Source organism: Lepidochelys kempii, chromosome 2 (genome assembly GCF_965140265.1).
Source record: "Lepidochelys kempii isolate rLepKem1 chromosome 2, rLepKem1.hap2, whole genome shotgun sequence".
Lineage (NCBI taxonomy): Eukaryota > Metazoa > Chordata > Testudines > Cheloniidae > Lepidochelys > Lepidochelys kempii.
This window is the reverse complement of record NC_133257.1, coordinates 268,628,964-268,653,932: the sequence shown is the minus strand read 5'-3', so window position 1 is coordinate 268,653,932 and position 24,969 is coordinate 268,628,964. Positions and strand designations below refer to the sequence as shown.

General features: G+C 55.3%; 1 protein-coding gene across 6 annotated transcripts in view; it reads right to left on the bottom strand.

Annotated features, from left to right (window-relative positions):
* Positions 1-2,202: 2,202 nt before the first annotated feature.
* LOC140905804 (GTPase IMAP family member 7-like) overlaps positions 2,203-24,969 on the bottom strand; it is a 47,253-nt gene continuing 24,486 nt past the window's right edge. For 5 of the 6 annotated variants that reach the window (XM_073329306.1, XM_073329307.1, XM_073329309.1 and 2 more), the window contains one exon: positions 2,203-2,937. In XM_073329306.1, the coding sequence (XP_073185407.1) occupies positions 2,291-2,937 (647 nt within the window). In that variant the 3' untranslated portion in view covers positions 2,203-2,290. The remainder of the gene's footprint in view (positions 2,938-24,969) is intronic. The other variant, XM_073329310.1, reaches the window with a different exon arrangement.

The window sequence follows — 24,969 nt, the reverse complement described above, 5'->3', positions numbered from 1 at the left end:
TTGAATAGCAGAAGGTATGTTCAAGTTCTTTTCCTGAAGCTGCTGACTAGTGAGATTAATCTTGAAAAGGATATTATACCACAAAATGAGTGAAGTCACAAATTTGAACTTGGAAAGGCCATTTGCAAGAGCTTCTGCATCTGAACACGACGTATTGCCAGATGATCCAGTAAAGGTAATATCATCAGAAATTTCAATTAGGGCATCATAAATGTTTCCAAGTTCATAGCGAAGAGGCTTCAAAGCATCAATGCGATTCTCCCATCTTGTCTGACTAAGTGGTTTCACAGTTAGAGAATTCACAGGATGAGTCAATCTCCCAAGGGCGTGTTGAGCCTGAGAAAAACACATAAACACGTTGCACCAGTTCAAAGAAACTGTATGCCTCCAAACACCATCTAGCAGCATCATTGACAACCAAATTCAGAGAATGCGCTCTGCAAGGAATGAAAAAGGCCCTAGGATTGATTTCCATCATTGTCTTTTGCACACCATTGTCTTTACCCTTCATATTACTCCCATTATCATAGCCTTGGCCACATAAGTTGTCAACAGATAATGCCATTGTTTCAAGCTCTTGTAGAATAGTTTCAGTCATAAATGCTCCAGTCGTCTCCTTCAGTGGTGGGGGGGCGCCGATTGCATGATTCGCCTAGGGCGCCAGTTGCTGGCAGCTAGTCTAGGGCCGCCCCTGCTAGCACTTATGTCAACATAACTGATGTCGCTCAGGGGTGTGAAAAAGCCCCCGCATCACATGACGTAAGTTCCACTGACCTGAGCGCCGGTGCGGAGAGCGCTGTGTTGGCAGGAGAGCATCTCTCATGGGCACAGCATGTCTGCACTAGCCCAGCTACAGCCGCAGCGGTACAGCTGTGCCACAAGAGTGATTCACGGGCAGACTAGGCCTGAGTGTATTCAGATGCAGCCACTGAGCCTGGGGCGCAGGTTTAAAAGGACATAGATACACAGTTCCGATTTGTTTTTTTCTTAGAACCCCTGCTAACCACCACCCCCAGTGTGGAGCCCGCAGCAATTTTACATTTTTGAAAATTTAGTTCAAGATGGAATGTCAAGGTTCCTTCCCCACTCTGAACTCTAGGGTACAGATGTGGGGACCTGCATGAAAACCTCCTAAGCTTACTTTTACCAGCTTAGGTTAAAACTTCCCCAAGGTACAAACTATTTTACCCTTTTGCCCCTGGACTTCCACTGCCACCATAAAACTTTATCTGGGTTCCTGAAAAAAAGTAGTTTTGGACACTTCTTTCCCCCCAAAATCCTCCCAACCCTTGCACCCCACTTCCTGGGGAAGGTTTGGTAAAAATCCTCACCAATTTGCATAGGTGACCACAGACCCAAACCCTTGGATCTTAAAACAATGAAAAAGCGTTCAGTTTTCTTACAAAAGACTTTTAATAGAAGTAAAAAGGAATCACCTCTGTAAAATCAGGATGGTAGATACCTTACAGGGTAATTAGATTCAAACATAGAGAATCCCTCTTGGCAAAACTTTAAGTTACAAAAAAGACACACAGACAGGAATATTCATTCTATTCAGCACAGCTATTTTCTCAGCCATTTAAAGAAATCATAATCTAACACATACCTAGCTAGATTACTTCCTAAATTCTAAGACTCCATTCCTGTTGTGTTTCCGGCAAAAGCATCACACAGACAGACACAGACCCTTTGTTCTTCTCCCTCCTCCCAGCTTTTGAAAGTATCTTGTCTCCTCATTGGTCATTTTGGTCAGGTGCCAGCGAGGTTACCTTTAGCTTCTTAACCCTTTACAGGTGAGAGGATTTTTCTTCTAGCCAGGAGGGATTTTAAAGGGGTTTACCCTTCCCTTTATATTTATGACATGGAGAAGTCACAAACTCACGTTTCCATGAGTGTAACTGTTATTTCACTGAAAAATGGGGTCAGAGGGATTCCATTCCACAGTACGGCTGGAAATCCAAACAGACAGTGTTGTGCTGGTGAATGAGAACCACACATGAACAAACAAAGGGAAGCTGACTGGTCTGGTTTCACTGCTGAAGCAGAGAGAAATATAAAAAGTAAAACAATAAAATTATGAAAATTAAATTTGATTTAAAATTCTTCCAGGTTTTATTATCCAAGGTGAAATTAGTGATACATTTTAGGGAAATGTTGTAAATACATTATTTTAATCTCAGTTCTACGATTTTTATACCAATAAAAGCCTTAACATTAAACAAGTGTTGCAAAACTCATTTTAAAATGGTAAAAACTACAATAAACCCCTGTCTCAGATGATCATAATCAATTAGAGTATAGAACAAAATCTTTGGAGAAATGACTTGTCCTTCTTAAACATTTCTTCAGTATAATAGGGTTTTTCATAGTTTCCATGCACCATGGCATCAATCATTTCAAGCAACTCAGACACCTGATCAGACTTTTCTTTTCCTTCGGCTCTGTTGTTGAAAGCAAGGCATCGGTTTTTACAAGTCCCAATCACATTTTGAAGATCTTTATCAGCCCTTGCTAAGAACTCGCCCAGTGTTTTCTTCCCTAAATCTTCTTTTCGGGTGAACAGGACGATCATGTAGTCCTTTGCTTCAAACTTGAAAACCTTTTGTATCTCCTTGACCACTTCCTTTTCTTCTAGGGTGAAGCAACCCAGCTGTATGACATGAATAATGGCATGGATTCCTGGAGAGAGGCATTTAACAGACTTACCTATTTCTTGGCAAGTCTCTTCATTACTTTTCTTAGTGTCAAAAAGGCCAGGAGTATCAACCACTGTAATTTTCCTCCCATTAACAACCTGTTCCTTTTTGTCACACCACTGCGTAACTGAAGAGGGTGAGATATCCGAATGAAATTTATCAGCACCAAGAATCATGTTTCCTGTTGCACTTTTCCCACATCCAGTTTTACCAACAAGGACGATTCTCAGTTCAGATTCTGCTGGGAACAAGAGAGAGAAAGTATGTCAGCCTGTCAGTACAGCTTACTTCAATCATGAAAAAATTGTTCAAGAATAGTTTGTTGAACTGGAAATCTTAGCTCAGTTTCCCTTGTTTGTGATGGTTGATTTCAAAAGTTTACTTATGTGACAGGGTCAGGCCAGATGGCTACAGGAGAGTGATTTTTTTTTTTTAACAGGAGAGTAATTTTTATTTGCACAACATACTTACAAAAAATCACCAAAAAAGATAAAACAAAACTATGCAACAAAACAAAAGCAAACGCAATGTATAACACAGCAGCCTTCAGGGGAGAGAAGTGTTCAGGCTTGCCTGGGCCCAGAGCGGGGGGGCTTCCTCGACACTCATGGTCTTCCACCCCCTCAAGTTACCTAGTGCCACGGCCAGTGTCACCAACTATTCCTCTCCTGAGAGTGCCTTACAAGATGGGCAATGCTGCGGGGTGGGCAGTTGGGGGGGACGGACGTGCACCCACGTGTGATAGGACCCCTCCTAGGTGATGGTGATGATGGTATCCACAGCGGCAATGGCTGGGGCTGGGGTCTCTCACTCTTCCCCTCAATCAAAGGGTCAGGTGGAGGGAACCGGACAGGGTCACCGAGCAGAGAACCTCGGACAGCGCCCACTGCTCCTCGAAGGCGTCAAGGGAGTCGGTGGATGCCGCCCAGAGGAACTCCGCCCGGATACGTGAATGTACTGAGGATCGGAAAACGGCCCTACAGTCGCAGGACGCTTCATTGGCCAACCTCCTCTCTCTGGTTTTATAGATGGCTGTTTTAGCTAGGGCTAGGAAGAGGTTAACCAGGAGATCCCGCGACTTTGTGGGGCCACAGATGGGGAGTGTGTAAATAAAAAGGTGACGGGAAAAATGCAGCCAAAAACATAATAAAATATTCATGAGGAGCCGGAAAAGGGGCTGCAGCCTGGCACACTCTAAATATACGTGCGCCAGGGTTTCCCTCACGTTGCAAAAAGAGCAAGTATCCGGGATGGGGGTGAACCATGTCAAAAACACGCCCGTGCTCACAGCTCCGTGAAGGAGCTGCCAACTGATGTCCCCGACGGGCCTCGGGACCAAGGTGGAGTACAGCCCACCAGGGCTGCTCACCCTCCAAAGGTGGCAGGATGTCCTGCCACTTTGTATCAGGGCGGGACACCAGGGTGAGGGCGTGAAGGGTGTGAAGCATGAGTGTGTATAGATGTTTCCTTGGCGCAGTTTGGAAGCTGACTGCAGCCGGCTCCCAGTGAAAGGGTGAGGTCTCGGACTAGAAATAGGTTGTCAAAAATGCTGTGATCTACGGGGTAGGGGCCCAATGGAAAGGTCCGGCAGGCCTGGGGTAGAGGGTGGGCGGGGTGCGCCCTCGCGCAGGGCTCGGTTGAGATAAGCCTGAGCAGCGGGCGTCAAAGCGGCCTTCACCTCCTGAAGTACACGCTGGGGGGTACGAGGTCTGGAGAGCCCCAGGCGCCGAGTGAGCATCAGGGGATCCAGCCAGTCTCCCCGGTCGTAGTCCAGGAGGTCTCTGACTCTCATGACTTCCACCAGGACCAAACTCTGGAGCACCGAGCAGGACTCCGTCACCTGCACATGGAGCTGGGGATTGTGTAGCAGGGACTCCGCAAGGAGATCTGCTCCTACGGTGGCCGCCACGGACCTGGTCATTGAAAACAGTTTCCAGGTCCGGAGGAGGTCCTGGTAGAAGACCAGCAGCCCGGAGAGGTCTCGCGGAAAACCTCTCAGACAGAGATAAAAGAGCTGCCAGTCGTATTGGAGCCCTTGGAGGTGGCGCAGGAAGGCGTGCGCCAGTATGCTCCACGTCGAATTACCTGCACTATAGAGGAGCCTCTGCAGGGCCTGGAGGCAGAAGACACGGACCTGAGTGTGCAGACACTTCAGGCCCTGCCCTCCTTCCTTCAGGGGTAGATGAAGAACCCCAACAGGAGCCCAGTGCATTCCTGACCAAAAGAACTCCAGAATCGATGTCCGGAGGTTGGTCAGGAAACCCAGGGCCAGGACCAGGGTGTTGAGCAGGTACCAGAGTATGGACAGGACTAGTTGGTTAAGCAGCAGCGCTCTCCCTCGGAGGGAGAGACATCGGAGTAGCATCGTCCATTTCCGGAGCCGATCTATCACCCCGCCTTGTAAATTTTGCCAGTTCTCCGGCGGAGAAGGGTGCGTGGCAGAAAGGTAAACGCCTAGGTAGAGCAGCGGACCCGCGCTCCACTGGATGGTCTGAAGCGCGGGTGGGAGGGAGCTCACCCACCGCCAGTCCCCCACCGCCAAGCCAGAGCTCTTGACCCAGTTGACTCGGGCGGAGGAGGCTGCCGAAAAGATGGCCTGGCAAGCCTCCACCTGCGCCAAGTACCCCGGGTCCTGGACCATGAGGAGGATGTCATCGGCGTACGCCGACAGGACCAGCCGCAGCTCCGGCTCCCGCAGCACCAACCTTGTCAACCTCCTGCAGAGGAGACAGAGGAAAGGCTCGATCGCCAGAGCGTACGGCTGGCCCAAAAGGGGGCACCCCTGCTGCACTCCTTGCCCGAAGCTGACCGGTTCGGTCAGGGTCCAGTTGAGCCTAACCAGACACTCTGCGGAGGCGTACAGCACCCGGAGAAAACTCACAAACTGAGGTCCGAATCCAAATGCCTGCAGAGTGCTCAGGAGGTACCCATGGTCTACGCTATCAAACGCCTTCTCCTGATCGAGAGACAGGAGGGCGAATGACAGACCATCTCTACGCCTGAGTTCCAAAAGGTCTCGGACTAGAAATAGGTTGTCAAAAATGCTGTGACCCGGGACAGTATAGGTCTGGTCTGGGTGGATCACGTCCGCCATCACGGACCCTAGCCGCAGCGAGATTGCTTTCGCTACGATTTTGTAGTCCGTGCTAAGGAGCGAGACGGGACGCCAGTTTGGTAAATCGCGGAGGTCCCCCTTCTTCAGCAACAAGGCGAGCACCGCTCGCCTGCACGAAAGAGAGAGGACCCCGCCCTACAAAGACTCGCCCCAGACAGTGGCTAGGTCTGGACCAAGGATGTCCCAGAACGCGCGTTAGAACTCCACGGTCAGCCCGTCCATGCCCGGAGATTTATTGGTGGGCATGCGACGGAGGGCTTCCGAGAACTCAGCCAGGGTGAGAGGCAGCTCTAGCCGGTCTCGGTCACCCACGCTGACCATGGGGAGTTCCTCCCAGAGCACCCCGCAAGCGCCAGGATCGGTCGGATCTGGGGAGAAAAGGCTTGTGTAGAAGTCACGGGCCCTCCCACACATCTCCACCGGATCCGTGAGGGGGGTGCCGTCTTCTGTTAGAAGGCAGGTGACGTGTTTCTTGGCCCCCCTCATTTTCTCCAGGGCATAGAAGAAATGGGAGCCGCGGTCCATCTCCCGAAGGAGGCGGATGCGGGATCGAACAAAGGCACCTCGGGCCCGATGGTCCTCGAGGGCCCAGAGCTCCTCCCACTTCTCCCGGCACGCTCCGCAGAGGAATGGGTCCTCGGGGCTGGCAGCCAGATGCCTCTCCATCTCTATGACCTCCTGTTCCAACTGCTCTATCGCTGCATTTCTCTGTCGGCTGGTGCCCCGAGTGTAGTCACAGCAGAAGAGCTTGGCGCGCAACTTCCCGAGATCCCACCATCACCGCACCGAGGGAAAGGCACGCCACTGCTCTCACCAGGCCAGCCAAAACTCCTGGAAGGACTCACAAAGCCCTCATCCTCCAACAGGCTGTTGTTAAAATGCCAATAGGCCAGCCCTGGCCTCTCTACATGGAGGGAGGCTGTTATGGTGGCTAGATGATGGTCAGAGAATGGGGCCAGCCGAATGCTGGAGGAGTGGGCTTGTGAAAGATGGAAACGGGATAAATAAATACGGTCCAACCGAGAGTGGTGTGACCGATGGGCCTCCACCCGGACAAAGGTGAACGTGGAAATGTCATCTGGGTGGTGGTCATGCCAGACGTCCACTAGGGAGTGATGTTCGACTATTCCTCGGAGAATGTTAGCAGCGGCCGGGCTCAGCTCGGCCCCTGAGCGGTCCTGTTCCTCGAGGGTGGTGTTAAAGTCCCCTCCCAGGACTAGGCACTCGTGAGGATATAGGGTGCCGAGGAAGTCAGACACCAGCTGATAGAATTGCGGCCGCTTCAGGCTCATTGTCAGGGCATAGATGTTAATGAGGTTGATCACGAGCCCCTCCATACGGACTCGGAGATGCAGCAGGTGGGCCGGCATGGCCTCAGTGACCCCTAGCACCTCGGGCCATAGGTTGGGGGAGAACAGGGTCGCCACTCCAGCTTGCCACATCGTGAAGTGGCTAAAGTAGACCCTGTCCCCCCACTCCAGCCGCCAGCTGTCCTCAGCAGTCGGATCCGTATGCGTCTCCTGCAGGAAAACTACAGAGTACCCCCCTTCCCGAAGGTAAGAGAGCACCTGGGACCTGTGGAGAGCCATCCTACAGCCCCTGGTGTTCAAAGTTGCGATAATGAGAGGCGTCATGCGGAGGGCTGGGGGGGTGGGAGTTCCTTATTGGCGGGGGTGTTCGCGGCCCCCAGCGGGTCGCGCAACAATCCGTGACCCATCCCGTAAGTGAGTAAATCATCACGGAAGCTGTGGGCCCGCCTGTAGGCCGCAGCACCGTGCCTTCCTTTCCCTCTACCCTCCTTTATAAGGGCCCTTGTGGCCTGGAGGAGTTGATCAAAGTCCCCCCATAGCTGGAGAGCCAGCTGTACCCTGTTGCGGGAGCCACGGATGTTTTCTAAAAACTCCTGCACCGCTTTTCGCAGCTCATGGGGGGGTGGGGTTGCGATTTCCCAGTTATTCCCTGGTGGGGCTCTTGGTGCAGCCTCGTGGTCCGCTGAGGGGCAGGCAGGGTGCAGACCACCGACGGGGCGTCTGACAGGCTAAAGTTATTAGGTCCATCTCACGCCTTGGGATAGAAGGGGATGGCGGAGGGAAAATTGCAGCTCCTAATGGGTCATGGCAGGAAAATGCAAAGGCTGCTCCCTGGGGGTGGGGGGATCAGCAAAAACGGAAAAGAAATAACCCCAGGGGCGGCAATAGCATTGCAGGAGGAGGTGGATTGGGCAGGGACAAGGGTGGGGGTGGGGGCAGAGGCGAGGCTCTGGGCTTCGGGAGGCAAGCAGCTGAAAGGTGGTGCCTCCTGAGCAGATTCGAGGGTTGAGGGGTGGGGGCGGGGGCTCCCAGTGATGCTAGGCGCAGGCTCTGTGGTGGATTTGGCAGCCATGGCCTCAGGTGGTGGACCACCTTCTGTAGGGTGCCCGCCCGGGAAGGCGGTTAGAGGGATGGAGCATGAGGAAAGGGGGACTGGGATGAGGTTGCCCAGATCGAGGCCAGCTGGCTGTAGATCATCCTCTCCCTGGGTGACCAGGGTCAAACCTAGGGGCTCAGTCTCCTCATACATGGAGAAGAGGTCGTCTTCTGCTACCCCGGGGGCCTCTCCTCTGGGGCCCGCCTCAACGGTCGCTTCGGGGTTCGTGGGGGGTTCGGGTGGTATCCGGGTAGAAGGGGCTTCCTTGGGGGTCTCGGAGGGGAGGGTCTCCCGTGGAGGGGAGATTCTACCTTCCAATGCCAGTCCGTCTTCCCCTCCCGACACCAGCGGATGGATCTCACTTGTGGGCATAGCGGAAGGCTCAGTATCAGTGCCTCCCTTCCTGGTCTTCCGGGGGGTCTCCGCATCGGTGGGTGCAGCGGAGCTCGAGCCTTCCGCTTGCCTCGCTTCCCCTGGACTAGGGTCCAGCCCTCCATAGCATCGTCTGGGGGTTGGTTAGCAGGGGTCGTGTCAGGGAGCAGAGGTGATGGTTCAGGGGTTTGGGGGGGGTAACGGTGAGACAGCATGGGGGGCGAGGGGTTCTCCTTGGGGCGGGCCCTCTCCTATACCCGGTAATAGCCTTGCTGCACCCTCCTCCATAGGCTCTGCTGGATTGTTAATAGCAAGGGTGGGACTCCCTTGCTCGTCTGGGCGTTGTAGGGGAGGTGTCTCTTGGGCCCAGACGGGAGCAGCGGTGGGTCGAGCAGGAGGAGAGATGGTTTCAGGTGCCGGGCAGCCAGGGGCATCAGCAACGACGGAGCCAACGTCCTGCCGGGTCTCGGGTGCTCCTCCCCGCTGGGTCTAAGGGCAGTCTCTTCGGACACGCCCCGCTGAGGGGCAGAGGTAGCACCGGGCTTCTCCTGTGGAGTAAAAGACCCGATAGCAGGCTCCCTGGTAGGGGACTAGGAAGGACCCCTCGAGCGCCTCTCCGTCACGCGCCGGCAGCGGCGGTAGAAGCTGCACTTGCTGGCGGAACTAGAGGACGTGACGGAGGGTGGGGTCCTTGCAGCCCAACGGGAGAGGGCTGATGACAGAGACAAGTTTCCCGAGGGTGGAGAGAGCGGGTAACAGGGCGGCATTGGATAGAAAGGGAGGGACGGAGGTGAGGACTAGGCAAACGCCCAGGTCTTCTAGAGGCTCCAGGGGGACAAACACCGCCCCCCACGGCCAGGCTCTTCTCCACTGCCTCCTGGGCGGCAGCCTCCGAAGCTAAGAAAAAAAGACGACCTTCCCGTACATTTTGGAGGCCGCCACGATAGCCGTGGGTCCTACCACCCTCGCCAACGCCTGCACGTATGTCTCCACGTGGGGCGAGGTGGGCACCAGGAGGCAATGGACACCGTGCTTCCTGGTCATGGTGGGAAAGGGGCCCCGGCCGCTATTGATGGTAGCGGAGGCAGTGGGTGGGCGAGATGACGAGGCGGCAGGAGGGGGGGAGTGCCACTGCCCGGGCATACGTCCTGGGGGCTGGGGGAGGGACGCTCGCAGAGCTGGTGGAGGGAACAGCAGGGAGGGACGCCATGGTCGATGACGAGGCCACAGCTGTGGGGGCAGCCCCTGCCATGGAGCGCTTGGTGGTTTTTGTGGGGCCCATTCCTTTCTTCACACCCTGGCCTTTCCGGCCAACTGGGGGGGGGTTCCTAGAATCTGGGGGGGCGGTGGACATTGCAGCGGCAGTAATCGCCCGGGTGCCTCCTGCTGCCTATGCCCCAGCGGGGGCGGTGGCAGGTGTTTTGACAGCAGTGGTGGGGGGGAGGGCTTGGGGGTTGGGCAGAGGGGTAGGTGGGGGAAGGGCAACTGAGGTTGTTAGAGGGGCCTCACCCCTCTCATTCCCCGCCATTGTGAGCAGGAGAGACAGGGAGACACCAGAAGGAGGAGGGGGGAGGGGGAAGCAGATTAACCGCTCCTCCCTTCTGGGCTGCAGGCGGGGGGGGTGCCAAATGGGTCGGACTGGAGGGGGGAGAAAAACAGGAATTGGGGTCCGGTAATAGGGGCAAACTGTGGGGTAAACAGTCCAGGGGGGTGGGGGGGGACATGGACCCACGCACGTTTGTCCAAAGAGTCTCGTTTGGTCGGCTGTTGTGTCTGGTCCGAAACGGCAAAATTCAAAGCAAACAGCTGAATTCAAAGGCAGATGGCAAGTTGCCAGCAGGGACGGATGGCGGGGGGGCCGTGACGGTTGTAATAGTGTTGGGGGGGGCACCGATGGATCGGCGGGCAGCTCCATGCCACACCCCCTGTGCCCCCACAAACACAATTAAAACACAGTCAAATTCCCCCCACACGAGAGTACAATTCAAAAGTTACTCAGTCTTACGGCCCCCTCCACGATGGTTCGTAGCTTCCCTGGGTGATTTTTTCTGTCGGCTATCTTCTCTTCCAGCTTTGTAATGAGGCTTTCAGCAGGCCAAGAATGTTGCAAAGATAAGAAGAATCTTCCTAGCTCGGTACGGGTTTAGAAACAACAGCAGAACGGCTGGGTCTGGGGGCTTCCACTCCCCTCCTTCGAGTAGCGGGTCGGCAGTCCTTCCCACTCTCCCCCCCCCCGGGGGTTTCAGCTGGAGCAAATAGCAGTGTCCGAGAGCAGGCGTGGGGCTGGCAGCAACCTGGCAACCGACCAGCACTCGAACGGCAGCAAAAAAAAAACAGCAAAAAAAACCAAAAAACAGAAAAAGCGTCTGGCCCGGTCAGGGGAGGAACTAAAGTAGGGTCAAAAAGTAAGAAAAATCCAGGCCAGGGGGCTTAAGGAAAGCATAGAAAGCAAATAGAGTAGCAGCAAGCGAAGGAGGTCCCTTTTCCCTGGGTAAGGGAGCAGGGAAGGTTCCAGAACAATCAGGAACTTTATGGAAACAGTTAAGGTGGACAGGCTGATTAGAACACCTGCAGCCAATCAAGAAGCTTCAATTAAGGCAGGCTAATCAGGGCACCTGGGTTTTAAAAGGAGATCACTTCAGTTTGTGGTGTGCGTGTGAGGAACTGAGAGTGAGAATGCGGACTGTTGGAGGACTGAGGTGGACAAGCATTATCAGACACCAGGAGGAAGGTCCTGTGGTGAGGATAAAGAAGGTGTTGGGAGGAGGCCATGGGGAAGTAGCCCAGGGAGTTGTAGCTGTCACCGAGCTGTTCCAGGAGGCACTCTAGACAGATGCATTCCATAGGGCCCGGGGCTGGAACCCGGAGTAGAGGGCGGGCCCGGGTTCCGCCCAAACCTCCCAACTCTTGGTCAGTCACAGGAGGAGTTGACCTGGACTGTCAAGCTGAGGGCTGCCGTGAATCTCCGAGGTGAGCAAATCCGCCAATAAGTGCAAGACCAACCAAGGTAGAATCATAGAATCATAGAATATCAGGGTTGGAAGGGACCTCAGGAGGTCATCTAGTCCAACCCCCTGCTCAAAAGCAGGACCCATCCCCAATTAAATCATCCCAGCCAGGGCTTTGTCAAGCCTGACCTTAAAAACCTCTAAGGAAGGAGATTCCACCACCTCCCTAGGCAACGCATTCCAGTGTTTCACCACCCTCCTAGTGAAAAAGTTTTTCCTAATATCCAATCTAAACCTCCCCCACTGCAACTTGAGAGCATTACTCCTTGTCCTGTCCTCTTCCACCACTGAGAATAGTCTAGAACCATCCTCTCTGGAACCACCTCTCAGGTAGTTGAAAGCAGCTATCAAATCCCCCCTCATTCTTCTCTTCCGCAGACTAAACAATCCCAGTTCCCTCAGCCTCTCCTCATAAGTCATGTGTTCCAGACCCCTAATCATTTTTGTTGCCCTTCGCTGGACTCTTTCCAATTTATCCACATCCTTCTTGTAGTGTGGGGCCCAAAACTGGACACAGTACTCCAGATGAGGCCTCACCAATGTCGAATAGAGGGGGACGATCACGTCCCTCGATCTGCTCGCTATGCCCCTACTTATACATCCCAAAATGCCATTGGCCTTCTTGGCAACAAGGGCACACTGCTGACTCATATCCAGCTTCTCGTCCATTGTCACCCCTAGGTCCTTTTCCCCAGGACGATCCATATACATACCCTGAGAACTTCAGTCTATCATCCGCAGACCGATGGGCTGGTAGAAAGGTTTAACTGAACCCTCAAGGCAATGATAAGGAAAGTGGTAAGTCAGGACGGGAACAATTGGGATACCCCACTATCCTACCTTATGTTGTTTGCAATCCGGGAGGTACCTCAGGCCTCAACTGGGTTTTCCCCCGTTGAGTTATTATACGGACACCACCCCATGGCATACCAGATATTGCAAAAGAAATCTGGGAAGAGGAACCCAATGAGGGGAGAAATATAATTGACCATGTGTTGCAGATGCGAGAACGGAACCCCTATTGTACGGGAACATTTGGAAAAGGCGCAGGAGGCCCAGTGAACCCATTACAATCGCCAGGCAAAAGTCCGACAGTTCCAACCAGGGGATCAGGTGATGGTGTTGGTACCCACGGCAGAAAGCAAGCTTTTGGCCCAATGGCAGGGGCCCTATGAGGTGGTTGAACCCATGGGGGAAGTAACCTACAAGGTGTGGCAGCCAGGACACCGGAAACAAGAACAAATTTATCATGTTAACTTCTTAAAGCCTTGGCACCAACGGGAGGTGTGTGTAGTGGCCCAAGAGACCCCGATCCAGGGAAATAACATGTAGGAGCAGATCAGGATATCCACTGATCTGACACCAGACCAGAAGAAGGAGGTAACTGAGATGATCAACCGATACCAGGACGTGTTTTCAACCAAACCAGGTCGGACCACCAAAACATATCACCACATTATCACAGACCCTGGTGCAAAGGTAACTTTAAGGCCCTATCAGGTCCCAGCAGCAAAAAGAGAGGCGATCAAGGCAGAGGTAAAAAGGATGTTGGAGCTGGGAGTCATCGAAGAGTCCCACAGTCAGTGGTCAAGCCCGATTGTGTTGGTGCCCAAACCCGATGGCACCACTAGGTTTTGTAATGACTTTCGCCGGCTGAATGAGAGATCCAAATTCAATGCATACCCCATATCAATGAGTTAGTTGACCGCCTGGGCAGTGCCGATTTTTGACACCCTTGATTTAACGAAGGGATACTGGCAGATTCCCCTTGCCAAAGGTGCGAAAGAAAAGATGGCGTTCTCTACACCAGAGGGTCTGTTTCAATATACTGTTCTTCCTTTTGGACTGCATGGGGCACCTGCCACCTTCCAGCGTCTTATGGACAAGCTCCTACAACCCCATACCAGCATACCTGGATGATGTGATTATTCACACCCCCGACTGGGAAATCCACTTGGAAAAGGTGGAAGCGGTTCTGGACACGCTAAGACAGGCTGGCCTCACAGCCAAGCCAGCCAAGTGTGCTATAGGGCTAGCCAAGGCTAAATACCTTGGCTACATTGTAGGAAGGGGCATGGTTAAGCACCAACTGAACAAACTGGAGGCTATCCAAAATTGCCCCTGGCCGAATCGGAAAAAGCAAGTCCGGGCATTCCTGGGTGTGGTGGGGTACTACTGACTATTTATTCACCATTTTGCTACCAGAGCGAGTCCCCTGACAGACCTGATAAAAGCCCAGGGTCCAGACATGGTGAAGTGGACAGATGCTGCAGAGAAAGCATTCATGGATATACAGACAGCCCTCTGCAGTAACCCCATGCTTATAGCCCCAGACTTCAACAAAGAATTCATTTTACAGACAGATGCATCTGAAGTAGGATTGGGAGCTGTCCTATCGCAGATGGTTGGAGATGAAGAACACCCAGTCCTCTACCTCAGCAGGAAACTCCTCCTGAGAGAGCAGAAGTATGCCGTGATTGAAAGAGAGTGCCTAGCTGTGAAATGGGCCATGGAAACACTACATTATTACCTTCTGGGATGATGGTTTACCCTTGTGACCAACCATGCACCCCTCCAGTGGATGCAGCGAAATAAAGAGAAGAACGCAAGGGTGACCAGATGGTTCCTGTCCCTACAACCTTTCCAATTCACCATACAACACTGGGCTGGAAGCCACCATGGCAATGCAGATGGCTTGTCACGAGTACACTGCCTGAGTTCCCAAGTTGCCCAACCCTGTGGTGTTGAGCAGAGGGGGGGGGATATGTGACAGGGTCGGGCCAGATGGCTACAGGAGAGTAACAGAAGGCAGATATATTAGCCCCAGGTTAAGTAGGTCCCTTTTCTCTGGGTAAGATAACAGGGAAGGTTTTTTTTTTTGGTTTTTTTTTTTTTTGAAACAGAAAGAAAGTTTATTGGTAACGCTTACAGAATTACCAAAGGAAACAAAACAACTATGCAACAAAACAACGCAATCAGAAGGTATAACACAGCAGCTTTCAGGAGGGAGAAGTGTTCAGGCTAGCCTGGGCCCAGAGCGGGGGGGCTTCCTCGACACTCGTGGTCTTCCACCCTCCTGAGTTACCTGGTGGCCTAGAGCGGGGGGGCTTCCTCGACACTCGTGGTCTTCCACCCCCTCGAGTTACCCAGTGCCGCGCCCAGTGTCACCGATCCTCCCGCTCCTGAGAGTGCCCGGTAAGATGGGCACGGCTGCGGGGTGGGCGGTTTAGGGAGGTGGGGGGTAGACACCCATGTATTATAGGACCCCTCCTAGATGACAGGAATGATGGTATCCACAGCGGCAACGGCTGGGGCTGGCGTCTCTCGCTCTTCCCCTCAATCAAAGGGTCAGACGGAGGGAACCGGACGGGGTCACCGAGCAGAGAACCCCAGACAGCGCCCACTGCTCCTCGAAGGCTTCAAGGGAGTCGGTGGACGCCGCCCAGAGGAACTCCGCCCAGATACGTGAATGTACTGAGGATCGGAAAACGGCCCCACAATCGCAGGACGTTTCATGGGCCAACCTCCTCTCTCTGGTTTTATAAATGGCTGTTTTAGCCAAAGCTAGGAGGAGGTTGACCAGAAGATCCCACGACTTTGTGGGGCCACGGATGGGAAGTGTATAGATAAAAAGGTGGGGGGAAAAATGAAGCCAGAAGCGTAATAGAATATTTGTGAGGAGCCAGAAAAGGGGCTGCAATCTGGCACACTCTAAATACACGTGCGCCAGGGTTTCCCTCACATTACAGAAAGGACTAGTATCCGGAATGGGGGTAAACCGTGTCAAAAACACGCCCGTGCTCACAGCTCCGTGAAGGAGCCGCCAACTGATGTCCCCGACTGGCCTTGGGACCAAGGTGGAATACAGGCTGGCCCACCGAGGTTGCTCACCCTCCAAAGGTGGCAGGAGATCCCGCCACTTTGTATCGGGACGGGACACCAGGGTGTGGGCATGAAGGGTGTGAAGCGTAAGTGTATATAAGTATTTCCATGGAGCAATTTGAAAGCTAACCGGCTGCAGTTCGTGCAGCTGGCTTGCAGTGAAAGGGTGAGGGGTTTGTTGGGATCTACGGGGTGGGGGCCCGATGGAAAGGTCTGGCGGGCCTGGGGTAAGGAATGGGCGGGGTGCGCCCTAGCACAAGGCTCGGCTAACATAAGCCCGAGCAGCGGGGGTCAAGGCGGCCTTCACCTCCTGAAGTACACGCCGGGGGGTACGGAGGCTGGAGAGCCCCATGCGCCGAGCGAGCGTCAGGGGATCCAGCCAGTCTCTCCGGTCGTAGTCCAGGAGGTCTCCGACCCTCGTGACTTCCGCCAGGACCAACCTCTGGCGCACCGAGCGGGACTCCGCCACCTGCACACGGAGCTGGGGGTTGTGTAGCAGGGGCTCCGTGAGGAGATCTGCTCCCACGGTGGCCGCCATGGACCTGGATGTTGGAAACAGTTTCCAGGTCCGGAGGAGGTCCTGGTAGAAGACCGGCAGCCCGGAGAGGTCTCGCGGAAAACCCCTCGGAGAAAGATAAAAGAGCTGACGGTCATATCGAAGCCCTTGGAAACGGCGCAGGAAGGCGTGCGCCAGTATGCTCCACGCCGAACTACGTGCATTATAAAAGAGCCTCTGCAGGGCCTGGAGGCGGAAAACGCGGACCTGAGAATACAGACACTTCAGGCCCTGCCCTCCTTCCTTCAGGGGTAGATGAAGAACGCCAACAGGGGCCCAGTGCATTCCTGACCAGAAGAACTCTAGAATTAATCTCCGGAGGCGGGTCAGGAAACCCGGGGCCGGGGCCAGGGTGTTGAGCCGGTACCAGAGCGTGGACAGGACTAGTTGGTTAAGCACCAGTGCTCTCCCTCGGAGGGAGAGACATCGGAATAGCCTCGTCCATCTCGGGATCCGCTCTATCACCCCGCCCTCTAAATTTTGACAGTTCTCCGGCGGGGAAGGATGCGTGGCGGAAAGGTAAACGCCGAGATAGAGCAGTGGACCCGCACTCCACCGGATGGTCTGAAGTGCGGGTGGGAGGGAGCTTACCTGCCGCCAGTCCCCCACCGCCAAGCCAGAGCTCTTGACCCAGTTGACTCGGGCGGAGGAGGCTGCCGAATAGATGGCTTGGCATGCCTCCACTCGCGCCAAGTCGCCCGGGTCCTGGACCACGAGGAGTACGTCATCGGCGTACGCCGACAGGACCAGCCGCAGCTCCGGCTCCCGCAGCACCAACCCTGTCATCCTCCTGCGGAGGAGACAGAGGAAAGGCTCGATCACCAGAGCGTACAACTGGCCCGAGAGGGGGCACCCCTGCCGCACTCCTCGCCCGAAGCTGACCAGTTCAGTCAGGGTCCAGTTGAGCCTAACCAAACACTCCGCGGAGGCATACAGCACCCGGAGAAAACTCACAAACTGAGGTCCAAATCCAAACGCCTGCAGTGTGCTCAGGAGGTACCCATGGTCTACTCTATCGAACGCCTTCTCCTGATCAAGAGACAGGAGGGCGAACGATAGACCATCTCTCCGCCTGAGTTCCAAAAGGTCTCGGACTAGAAATAGGTTGTCAAAAATGCTGCGACTCGGGACAGTATAGGTCTGGTCTGGGTGGACCACATCCGCCATCACGGACCCTAGCCACAGCGAGATTGCTTTCGCTACGATTTTGTAATCCGTGCTAAGGAGTGAGACGGGACGCCAGTTTCGTAGATCGCGGAGGTCCCCCTTCTTCGGCAGCAAAGCGAGCACCGCTCGCCTGCATGACAGAGGGAGGACCCCGCTCTGCAAGGACTCAGCCCAGACGGTGACTAGGTCTGGGCCGAGAATGTCCCAGAACGCGCGGTAAAACTCCACGGTCAGCCCGTCCATGCCTGGAGATTTATTGGTGGGCATGCGACGGAGGGCCTCCGAGAACTCGGCCAGGGTGAGAGGCAGCTCTAGCCGGTCTCGGTCGCCCACGCTGACCGTGGGGAGTTCCTCCCAGAGCACCTCGCAAGCGTCAGGATCGGTCGGGTCCGGGGAGAAAAGGCTTGTGTAGAAGTCACGGGCCCTCCCACACATCTCCACCGGATCCGTGAGGGGGGTGCCGTCTTCCGCAAGAAGGCAGGTGACGTGTTTCTTGGCCCCCCTCGTTTTCTCCAGGGCATAGAAGAAGCGGGAGCCGCGGTCCATCTCCCGAAGGAGGCGGATGCGGGACCGAACGAAGGCACCTCGGGCCCGGTGGTCCTCAAGGGCCCGGAGCTCCTCCCGCTTCTCCCGGCACGCTCCGCAGAGGGATGGGTCCTCGGGGCTGGCGGCCAGATGCCTCTCCATCTCTAAGACCTCCCGTTCCAACTGCTCTATCGCTGCATTTCTCTGTCGGCTGGTGCCCCGAGTGTAGTCACAGCAGAAGAGCTTGGCGCGCACCTTCCCGAGATCCCACCATCGCCGCACCGAGGGAAAGGCACGCCACTGCTCTCGCCAGGCCAGCCAAAACTCCCTGAAGGACATCACAAAGCTCTCGTCCTCCAACAGGCTGTTATTAAAGTGCCAATAGGCCGGCCCCGGTCTCTCTGCACAGAGGGAGACTGTTACAGTGACTAAATGATGATCGGAGAATGGGGCCGGCCGAATGGCGGAGGAGTGGGCCTGTGAAAGATGAAAACGGGATAAGTAAATACGGTCCAACCGAGAGTGGTGTGACCGATGGGCCTCCACCCGGACAAAGGTGAACGTGGAGGTGTCATCTGGGTGATGGTCACGCCAGACGTCCACTAGGGAGTGATGGTCAACTATCCCTTGGAGAATATTCGCAGCGGCCAGACTCGGTTCGGCCCCTGAGCGGTCCCGTTCCTCGAGGGTGGTGTTAAAGTCCCCTCCCAGGACCAGGCACTCGTGCGAATCCAGGGTGCCGAGAAAGTCGGACACCTGCTGATAAAATTGTGGCCGCCTGGAGCTCATTTGCGGGGCATAGATGTTAACAAGATTAACCACGAGCCCTTCCATACGGACTCGAAGGTGCAGCAGGTGGCCCGGCACGGCCTCGTTGACCCCTAGCACCTCAGGCCGTAGGTTGGGGGAGAACAGGGTCGCCACTCCAGCTTGCCAGGTCGTGAAGTGGCTAAAGTATACCCCGTCCCCCCACTCCAGCCGCCACCTGTCCTCGGCGGCCGGGTCTGTATGGGTCTCCTGCAGGAAAACTACAGAGTACCTCCCTTCCCGAAGGTAAGAGAGCACCTGGGACCTGCGGAGAGCCATCCTACAGCCCCTGGTATTCAGGGTCGCAATAATAAGAGGCGTCATGCGGAGGGCTGGGGGGGTGGGGGCCTCGTATTGGCGGGGGGGTTCAGGGCCCCCGGCGGGTTGCACAGCAACCCATGACCCATCCCGTGGGTGAGTAGATCGCGTCGCAAGCTGCGGGCTCGCTCATAGGCCGCAGCACCGCGCCTTCCTTGCCCCCTGCCCTCCTTTATAAGGGCCCTTATGGCCTGGAGGATTTGATCAAAGTCCCCCCATAGCTGAAGAGCCAGCTGTGCCCTATCGCGGGTGCCACGGGTGTGCTCTAGGAACTTCCGTAGCGCGTGCCGCAGCTCATGGGGGGGTGGGGTTACAATTCCCGAGGTATTCCCTGATGGGCCTCTTAATACAGCCTCGTGGTCCGCTAAGGCAGGTAGACAGGGTGCGGACCACCGACGGGGCGTCTGACAAGCTGGGGTTATTAAATTCATTTCACGCCTTGGGGTGGAGGGGGATGGCAGGGGAAAAATTGCCACTCCTAATGGGTCGTGGCTAGAAAGTGCAAAGACTGCTCCCTGGGGGGAATCTGCAAAAGGCGGAAAGGAAATAACCCCAAGGGCGGCATTAACATTGCAGGAGGAGGGACCTTGGGCAGGGGCAGGGGTGGGGGCAGGGGTAAGGCTCTGGGGTGCAGGAGGCAAGCAGCTAAAGGAAAGTGCCTCCTGAGCAGAGTCAAGGGTTAAGGGGTAAGGGAGGGGGCTCCCAATAATGCTAGATGCTGGCTCCATGGTGGTCTTAGCGGCCATGGCATCAGGTGGTGGACCACCTTCTGCAGGGTGCTCACCCGGGAAGGCAATTATGGGGAGGGAGCATGGGGAAAGGGAGGCTGGGGTAAGGCTGCCCAGCTCGAGGCCAGCCGGCAACAGATCATCCCCTCCCTGGGTGACCGGGGTCAAATCTAGGGCCTCAATCTCCACATACACGGGGGAGAGGCCAACTCCTGCCACCCCGGGGGCCTCTCCTCTAGGGCCCGTCTCAACGGTCGCCTCGGGGTCCGTGGGGGGTTCGGGTAGCATCCAGGCAGAAGGGGCATCCTCAGAAGTCTCGGAGGGGAGGGTCTCCCGTGGAGGGGGGATTCTGCCCTCCAATGCCAGTCCGTCTTCCCCTCTCGACACCAGCGGATGGATCTCGCTCGTGGCCGTGGCGGGAGGCTCGATAGCAGTGCCTCCTTTCCTGGTCTTCCGGGGGGCTTCCGCGTCGGGTGGATGCAGCGGAGCTCGAGCCTTCCGCTTGCCTCGCTTTCCCTGGACTAGGGTCCAGCCCTCCATAGCATCATCTGGGGGCTGGTTAGCAGGGGTCGTGTCGGGGGGTGGAGGTGATGGTTTAGGGGTTCGGGGAGGTAGCGGTGGGGCAACATGAGGGGCGGGGGCTTCTCCTTGGGGAGGGCCCTCTCCTATACCCGATAATATCCTTGCCACACCCTTCTCCATAGGCTCTGTTGGGTTGGTACTAGCAAGGGTGGAACTCCCTTGCTCGCCCGGGCGTTGTAGGGAAGGTATCTCTTGGGCCCGGACGGGAGCAGCGATGGGTCGAGTAGGAGGAGGGTTGGTTTCAGGTGCTGGGCAGCCAGGGGTGTCGGCAGCGACGGGGCCGATGTCCTGCCGGGTCTCGGGGGTTTCAGGTGCCCCTCCCCCCCGGGCCAAAGGGCAGTCTCTGCGGACATGCCCCGCTGAACGGCAGAGGTAGCACCGGGCCTCTCCGGTAGAATAAAAGACCCGATAGCGGGCTCCCTCGTAGGGGACTAGAAAGGACCCCTCGAGCACCTCTCCATCACGCGCCCCTGCCGGTGGTAGAAGCTGCACTTGCCGGCGGAACGAAAAAATGTGACGGAGGGTGGGGTCCTTGCAGCCCAACGGGAGAGGGCTGATGACAGAGACAAGTTTCCCCAGGGTGGAAAGAGCGGGTAACAGGGCAGCATTGGGTAAGAAGGGAGGAACGGAGGTAAGGACGAGGCGAACACCCAGGTCTTCTAACGGTTCTAGGGGGACAAACACCCCCCCACCGTCAGGCCCCTCTCTACCGCCTCCTGAGCGGCATCCTCCGAGGCTAAGAAGAAAACGACCTTCCCATACATCTTGGAGGCCGCCACAATAGCCGTGGGTCCCACCACCCTCGCCAACGCCTGCACGTATGTCTCCACGTGGGGCGAGGCGGGCACCAGGAGGCAACGGACGCCGTGCTTCCTGGTCAAGGCGGGGAAAGGGCCTCGGCCGCTGGTGATGGTGGCGGAGGCGGGGGGGGGCGAGATGACGAGGCGGCAGGCAGTGGGGAGCCTGCTGCCGCCCGGGCATACGTCCTGGGGGCCGGGGGAGGGACAATCGCAGAGCTGGTGGAGGGAAACGCAGGGAGGGGTGCCACGGTTGATGACGAGGCCACAGCGGTGGGGGCAGCCCCTGCCATGGAGGGCTCAGTGGTTTTAGCGGGGCCCTTTCCTTTCCACCCGCCCTGGCCCTTCCGGCGAACCGGGGGGGGGGTTCCTAGAATCTGTGGGGGTGGTGGGTACAGCAGCAGCAGCAATCACCCTGGTGCCTCCTGCTACCGGTGCCCCAGCAGGGGGGGTGGCAAGTATCTTAACAATAGTGGTAGGGGGGGGACCTTGGGGGTCGGGCAGGGGTGGTGGTGGGGAAGGGACAACTAATTTTATTAAAGCAGTCTCGCCCCTCTCGTTCCCCGCCATTGTGAGCAGGGAAAGACAGGGAGACACCGGAAGGAGGAGGGGGGAGGGGAGAAAGCGGAGTAGCCCCTCCTTCCGCTAGGCTGCGAGCAGGAAGGGGAGGAATGCCGAGGGTGGGGGGACTGGGAGGAGGGGGGAACAAAATCGGGGTCCAGTAATAGGGGCAAGTTGTGGGATAAGCAATCCGGGGGGGGGGGGTGCAGACCCACACACGTTTGTCCAAAGAGTCTCGGTTGGTCGGTTGTTAGGTCCGGTCCGGAAGGCAAAGTTCAAAGCGGACAGCTGGATCCGAAGGGAGATGGCAGGTTGCCAGCAGGGACAGACGGCGGGGGGGCCATGACAGTTGTAATAACAATGGGGGGGTAGGGGCACCGATGGATCGGGGGTGGGGGTCTCCCCGCCACACCCCCTGTGCCGCCACGAACGCAAGTAATCACAGTCAAACTCCCCCCCACGAGAGTATAATTCAGAAAATTACTCAGTCTTACGGCCCCCTTCACGATGATTTATATTATTTCTTCTGTCTGCTGAAATCTTCTTCTCCGGCTGTGTTGGCTGTGTTCCAAGGCTTCCGGCATGCTAAGAATGTTGTAAAGTCTGAGCTGCTGGCAAAACGGCTGGGTCTGGGGGTTTCCACTCCCCCCTCCGGACAGCAAAATCGGCAATCTTCCCCCCCCCTCCTCCGGGGGCTCAGCTGAGGCAAGTAGCTGTGCCCGAAAGCAGGCGTGGGGGGGGGCGGGTGCTGGCGAAGGACGTAGACGGAAAAAAACACAAAAAATGAAAAGAAAACAAAAAAAGCGTCTGGCCCGGTCGGGGGGGACTAAGGCAGGTGCAAAAAGTAAGAAAAATCCGGGCCAGGGGGCTTTAGGAAAGAACAGAAAGCAGATAGCTAAGGAGCAAGCAAAAGACGTTCCGTTTCCCAACAGGGAAGGTTCCAGAACAATCAGGAACTTTATGGAAACAATTAAGGCAGACAGGCTTATTAAAACACCTGCAGCCAATCAAGAAGCTGCTAGAATCTATTAAGGCAGGATAATCAGGGTACCTGGGTTTAAAAAGGAGCTCACTTCAGTTTGTGGTGCGTGTGTGAGGAGCTGGGAGCAAGAGGCACTAGGAGCTAAGAGTGAGAAGGCATACTGCTGGAGGACTGAGGATAGGAGGGGGAACAATAATCCCAGCAGCTCCGGGCAGCGCCCCTCCTTCCTGCCCCCTCCGCTGCTGTGAGCAATAGGAATAGAGTGGGGCTTCTGCTCCTCTGCCCTCCCCCTGCAGCATCCAGCCTGGGCAGGGCAGAGGGGGTGACAAGCCCCTGGATCTGCCCTCCCTGCCTGGAACGGAAAAGGGAACCCTGCGGCAGCCACCCAGTCCTGGGAGAGAGTGAAGAAGCCCAGGAGGAGCAGAGGTGAGGCTGAGGGTGGCTGAACTGATGGCGTTTGGGGCTGAAATAGAATCATAGAATATCAGAGTTGGAAGGGACCCCAGAAGGTCATCTAGTCCAACCCCCTGCTCGAAGCAGGACCAATTCCCAGTTAAATCATCCCAGCCAGGGCTTTGTCAAGCCTGACCTTAAAAACCTCTAAGGAAGGAGATTCTACCACCTCCCTAGGTAACGCATTCCAGTGTTTCACCACCCTCTTAGTGAAAAAGTTTTTCCTAATATCCAATCTAAACCTCCCCCACTGCAACTTGAGACCATTACTCCTCGTTCTGTCATCTGCTACCATTGAGAACAGTCTAGAGCCATCCTCTTTGGAACCCCCTTTCAGGTAGTTGAAAGCAGCTATCAAATCCCCCCTCATTCTTCTCTTCTGCAGGCTAAACAATCCCAGCTCCCTCAGCCTCTCCTCATAACTCATGTGTTCCAGACCCCTAATCATTTTTGTTGCCCTTCGCTGGACTCTCTCCAATTTATCCACATCCTTCTTGAAGTGTGGGGCCCAAAACTGGACACAGTACTCCAGATGAGGCCTCACCAATGTCGAACAGAGGGGAACGATCACGTCCCTCGATCTGCTCGCTATGCCCCTACTTATACATCCCAAAATCCCATTGGCCTTCTTGGCAACAAGGGCACACTGCTGACTCATATCCAGCTTCTCGTCCACTGTCACCCCTAGGTCCTTTTCCGCAGAACTGCTGCCTAGCCATTCGGTCCCTAGTCTGTAGCTGTGCATTGGGTTCTTCCGTCCTAAGTGCAGGACCCTGCACTTATCCTTATTGAACCTCATCAGATTTCTTTTGGCCCAATCCTCCAATTTGTCTAGGTCCTTCTGTATCCTATCCCTCCCCTCCAGCGTATCTACCACTCCTCCCAGTTTAGTATCATCCGCAAATTTGCTGAGAGTGCAATCCACACCATCCTCCAGATCATTTATGAAGATATTGAACAAAACCGGCCCCAGGACCGACCCTTGGGGCACTCCACTTGATACCGGCTGCCAACTAGACATGGAGCCATTGATCACTACCCGCTGAGCCCGACAATCTAGCCAGCTTTCTACCCACCTTATAGTGCATTCTTCCAGCCCATACTTCCTTAACTTGCTGACAAGAATACTGTGGGAGACCATGTCAAAAGCTTTGCTAAAGTCAAGAAACAATACATCCACTGCTTTCCCTTCATCCACAGAACCAGTAATCTCATCATAAAAGGCGATTAGATTAGACAGGCATGACCTTCCCTTGGTGAATCCATGCTGGCTGTTCCTGATCACTTTCCTCTCATGCAAGTGCTTCAGGATTGATTCTTTGAGGACCTGCTCCATGATTTTTCCAGGGACTGAGGTGAGGCTGACTGGCCTGTAGTTCCCAGGATCCTCCTTCTTCCCTTTTTTAAAGATTGGCACTACATTAGCCTTTTTCCAGTCATCCGGGACTTCCCCGGTTCGCCACGAGTTTTCAAAGATAATGGCCAATGGCTCTGCAATCACAGCCGCCAATTCCTTCAGCACTCTCGGATGCAACTCGTCCGGCCCCATGGACTTGTGCACGTCCAGCTTTTCTAAATAGTCCCTAACCACCTCTATCTCCACAGAGGGCTGGCCATCTCTTCCCCATTTTGTGATGCCCAGCGCAGCAGTCTGGGAGCTGACCTTGTTAGTGAAAACAGAGGCAAAAAAAGCATTGAGTACATTAGCTTTTTCCACATCCTCTGTCACTAGGTTGCCTCCCTCATTCAGTAAGGGGCCCACACTTTCCTTGGCTTTCTTCTTGTTGCCAACATACCTGAAGAAACCCTTCTTGTTACTCTTAACATCTCTTGCTAGCTGCAGCTCCAGGTGCGATTTGGCCCTCCTGATATCATTCCTACATGCCCGAGCAATATTTTTATACTCTTCCCTGGTCATATGTCCAACCTTCCACTTCTTGTAAGCTTCTTTTTTATGTTTAAGATCCGCTAGGATTTCACCATTAAGCCAAGCTGGTCGCCTGCCATATTTACT